General features: G+C 41.9%; 1 protein-coding gene across 1 annotated transcript in view; it reads right to left on the bottom strand.

Moving 5' to 3' along the window:
* Positions 1-2,896, bottom strand: part of kcnh3 (potassium voltage-gated channel, subfamily H (eag-related), member 3) — a 74,654-nt gene that overhangs the window by 3,284 nt on the left and 68,474 nt on the right. The window contains exons 11-12 of the mRNA XM_008303349.1: positions 504-757; positions 79-182 (exon numbers count right to left, since the gene is read on the bottom strand). Of these exons, the coding sequence (XP_008301571.1) occupies positions 79-182; positions 504-757 (358 nt within the window). The remainder of the gene's footprint in view (positions 1-78; positions 183-503; positions 758-2,896) is intronic.

Genomic DNA, 2,896 nt, shown 5'->3' with positions numbered 1-2,896 from the left:
GGTTCTGTGGGTGAATGTCAGCAGTACGTGTGGTTCTGTGGGTGAATGTCAGCAGTACGTGTGGTTCTGTGTGGGTGCTACCTGGGTATGGAGAAGGTGGAGCTGCAGGTGACAGACTGGGGCTGAACTCAAACTTCTGCGAGGCTGTGGAGTTGCTCTCGGTTTCGATGCCGTCCACGAATCTGTGCAGAAAAGAGGGATTAAACATGAGACGAAGGAGCACGACAGAGGAATGTAAATCGGAAGAAGCGCACTAATTACAGTGTGTACGTTTACTGCACAGTATTTTCACATTTAAAACGCCTTCGTCAGCAGCTTCTGTTCACACATCTGTGTACCGATGTGTTATAGATCTCTGAGCACACATTATCCTGCAGCAGCCACGTGAACCGACTGGCACTGTAATCTACCGGTTGCCATGGCAGCCAGACACCTTTGCTGCAGCGTCGACTGTGCTTTGAACCCTGTAATCTCTCCGCTGCTGCTTGTTCTCCTTCTGTTACCTGGGGCTGAGTTCAGGCGGTGCGCTGCTGAAGCTGACCACTGGGATCTGCAGGGTGGAAGGCCGTGAGTCGGACGGGGCTCGGAAAGGCCTCGGAGGCAGCAGAGGCGAGCGCAGTGGCGAGTTGAGGCCCCGGCTGAGGTGCAGCGGCGAGCGAGGGGCCCTGGACACCGAGTTGGGCTCCTCGTCGCCCTCCTCGTCCTCGCGGATGGACGGCAGCTTCTTCACCAGACCGCCGTTGCTTTCCCAGTCCACCTGAGAGATGGAGGGAAAGTCTTAACTCGTCATCTGCTTTATAATGTGTCTTGAGACGTGGTGACATTCCTTAGACTCTGAAATCCAAAACCTGTCAGTAGGTTTAAAAAGCAGTTTCTTCTTTTATTTTCAGTTAAAGTCAAAAGTTGTCTGTAGAGATGCTATTGAGTCCTGAGATGATTCCTATAAAACATTTGTGTAGTGCAGCAAGAAGGATGTTCTCAGAGTACCATTCAAAAATGCTTTCCAGATGTTATCAAGATGTAAAAAACGTTCTTTATAAGATGTTCCAGCACTGTGATATATTACCAAACACAGTTCATCTTCCCTAAAGAGTTCTGAAGATGTTTTGGGGATGTTGTTGGGGACACATTATAGAATCTATAAAATGTTCCCCCAATGTTACATGATAAAGAAGAAAGAACGTTCTCAGTGCAACATTCAGTTTCGAGAGCGTAACAGTCTAACAATGTTACCACAGCATTTTTAAGACGTCTTTAGTTATTCTACCTTTAGGAAAAATATTCTGGGAGCTAAAAGAAAACTTCCAGGTGGAAACATCAGTAGAACTTTGCAGAAGTTTCTCAGAATGCACATGTAAACATTTATCATCTGACATCTCAATCACATCTTGAGAACATTTCTTTAATGTTACATTGAGAACATCCTTCCTTTGTTATCGCTGTGGAAATGTTTTACAGAACAATGTTCTATAATGTGATCTCTCAGCAAAAACACAAAATGTTCTACTTTTATTATGTCACTTTTTGTATAGAACAAGCATTCTGTCGTCCACTTTGTTCTACCAGTTTATTATCTATCAGATATCTACAATTACAGAGTTCTACAACATTCAATTCAAACTTTAATTTAGAATCTATGAAAATAATGCAGTGTTGAACTGAAGGGACTTAAAAATATCCTGAATAAGATTTATGACAAGTTAGAATTAAACTCTAGATATCTGAAACTGGATATAGAAAGAGTCAGAATTCATGTTCAGATATCTGAAATTGAACTTTAGATTATTTGTCCTGGAAGAATGATGATGTCGTGGAGATCTGAAATGTTCTTTTTGACTCACAAATACCCACAAAACTCATCCAGTATCGATACTAAAAGCTAAAACAGCTTCCATATCCACTTCACCTGTAGGTACTGATCAGAACAGGGAGGTTTTGTTGTGTTTTAAACACTCATTGATGGTAAACAGAGTGTAGTTTTGTGGTTTGACCAGAGGATGGCAGGAAAACACAAACGCTGGCGTCTTCTCTGCACGTTCATCTTTAATGAGAATCACTTCAGTTCAGCATCCTCACAATTTTTAAAGCACTTACACAAACATTTAGGATATTCTTTGATTGATATTGTACATCCTTTTTTATTTTTATTTGAAGATTTCTGAGCCGTTTTATGTTTCGTTAAATATTTAGTTTGGAGGAGGTGCAAGATTAAAGAGTGGAGGTGAAGTCCGGCAGATTTTCTTCCTACTTCAGTGGAAAATCCTCTCAAGACAATCCAACATCATAACTCTGGGCCCTTTTAGATCCATTTAAGCCTTGTGAAATTGCCTCTTTTATGTATCTTTGAAACTTGAGAAGTGTATTTATTTCACCAACTGTGCACAGACTGCTCCTCCCCTCACAGAATGTACAGCTGTGAGATGAGACACGATTAAAAAAATGTGAGATAAGTTTAATTTCTGCACCAGTGACATTACAAGCAGGAGCCTGAGCCAGACTTTTTCCGTCACCCCTGAGAGATCATGTCAGATGGGAAATGTCAGAAGAAGAAAAAAAACAAAACAGAAATGTAGACGCTTAAAGTGACAAACTGGATACCAATTATTTCTTATTTGGGTTTTAGTGAACTCAGTTTTGTGTCTGTCTTTGCCAGGCTGCAGAAAAAATAAGCCTGTCATGCTACATTTAAAACAGACTGCTGCGTCTGACTTTTACCAACACACACACACACACACACACACACACACGTGCGCGCGCTCCCCCGGCAGTTACTCCCCATCAGCCATGTCCCTGCTTATGAGTTGAATAATTTAGGCTGTCTTCAGCGTTGATGCTAGATTTGCTGAAACTTCCAGAAATGACAAGCTGAACAAAAACAAGGACTCTGAGATTAAAA

This window comes from Stegastes partitus, unplaced genomic scaffold, assembly GCF_000690725.1.
Source record: "Stegastes partitus isolate 25-593 unplaced genomic scaffold, Stegastes_partitus-1.0.2 Scaffold1986, whole genome shotgun sequence".
Classification (NCBI taxonomy): Eukaryota; Metazoa; Chordata; class Actinopteri; family Pomacentridae; genus Stegastes; species Stegastes partitus.
This window is presented reverse-complemented; position numbering and strand designations above follow the sequence as displayed.